The following is a 1,731-nucleotide window of genomic DNA, read 5'->3' on the forward strand; positions in this document are numbered from 1 at the left end:
TATGATAAATGGTCCCGGGTGCATTCCAAGGCAAATAGAACCATGACCATGACATCGAATATTGCGGAATCAGTAAATGCAGCAAACAAGCACGCAAGAGACCTCCCAGTTGTGAATTTGCTTGACTTTATGACAACATTGATTCAAAAATGGAATTACACCAATCGGAAGGATGTAGTGGAATAATTTATGAAGATTGGTGCAAAGTATGAAAAAATATTAGTAGATAATACTATCTTATCACAGACGATGACAGTATGCATTTTCAAAATCATAAAAACACTGCATGTACTGTATTTTTACATTTTTACCTTAGTGATTTCACTAAACAACTGAATATTGTTATTTAAAAAATACTATTACTTCATATAGCTAATGACTTTTCTTAATTAAAATTATACTAGGTGTTGCCATCAACTGAATTCTTACATTTAGTAATTGATGGCCAAACAAGAAATGTGGTGCGCCTACATGAAAGAAACTGCACTTGTGGGAGGTTTCATCTAGACGATATTCCACGTTCACATGCAATGGCAGTTATACAAAAATTCCATATGGATTCATACAAGTATTGCTCGGATTACTATAGCATAGACTACTTGCTGAAAATATATGAGATACCAGTAAATCCATTGCCTGATGAAACAACGTGGCAAATTCCAGAACATGTCTCTTCGCAGGTGGTACTGCCACCAAAAGGAAAAATCAAACCAGGAAGACCTAAAAAGAAGAGAGGCATAGGAGGCTGAGAAGGAAATACAGTTACATGTGCACTATGCGGGAGAAAAGGACACAACCGGAGAACATGCCGAAATATTCCAAAGAGAGATTGATATAATGCTTCAATGTTTTTATACAACTCATATATTGTAGAATCATAGCATTTGAATAGCAAAAAATAAAATGCATTCCTTGCACTAGACATATATTTGGTATGATGATTCTTTGCGAAATTACTTTTTGGCAACAAATTTATATGGCTACTTGTATTTTCAATAAGAATCTGTTTATTTTCTATTTTAGTATATAAAAGTGGGATGCATTTACATCTAGTTGCTGCAGGAAAAAAGATGCTAAAATATATCTGTGATACCCAAGTGGTATATCTGTATACCTTATTAGTATCAAAATATGTACAGAAATAGAAGTGGTGCACGCTTTGCAGCTCATGTCTGTATTGAACTATAACAAATTGGAAGCCATTTACATGCAGTTATTTGTGCATCATCAGGTACATTAATACAAGGTGATACCCAATGTTATATTTGTATACCTCGCTGGTATATAGTGGTATTGCACTAATATGGCTAAAACAAAATATGCGCAGAAATATAAATGGTGTACCAGATACAACGTGATACCTAAAATGCGCACACTTTGCAACTCATGTCAGTACTTACATCTAGTTGCTGCAGGAAAAAAGATGAGTCAAATACAACGTGATACCCAAATGGTATATCATTATACCTGATTGGTATATAGTTCTACTACACTAATACACCATCTATGCTAAAACTACAGATGAACATTAAAGCTTAGACCATCATCACATTCGAAAGCAGATCATTTAACTTCTGTCACAACTACTTTGTATGTTGCTGGAAGTGTTCACTTCCTCTGCCCCTAATTTTCACTTACTGAATCCATTAAACCTTACCCTCTGGCAAAGGAATGGACCTCGGCATCCTAATAAACCAACAACTTTATGGAAGAAGCCTAAGAAAATCCTAA

The 1,731-nt window shown here is 34.8% G+C and overlaps 1 protein-coding gene across 1 annotated transcript; it reads left to right on the plus strand.

The window, feature by feature from the left end:
• Positions 1-249: 249 nt before the first annotated feature.
• Positions 250-749, plus strand: LOC104210229 (uncharacterized). The gene is made up of 2 exons (XM_070153848.1): positions 250-255; positions 405-749. The coding sequence occupies exons 1-2, from the start codon at positions 250-252 to the stop codon at positions 747-749; spliced, it is 351 nt and encodes a 116-aa protein (XP_070009949.1).
• Positions 750-1,731: the final 982 nt, after the last annotated feature.

This window comes from Nicotiana sylvestris, chromosome 8 (assembly GCF_000393655.2).
Source record: "Nicotiana sylvestris chromosome 8, ASM39365v2, whole genome shotgun sequence".
In the NCBI taxonomy this organism is placed as follows: Eukaryota; Viridiplantae; Streptophyta; class Magnoliopsida; order Solanales; family Solanaceae; genus Nicotiana; species Nicotiana sylvestris.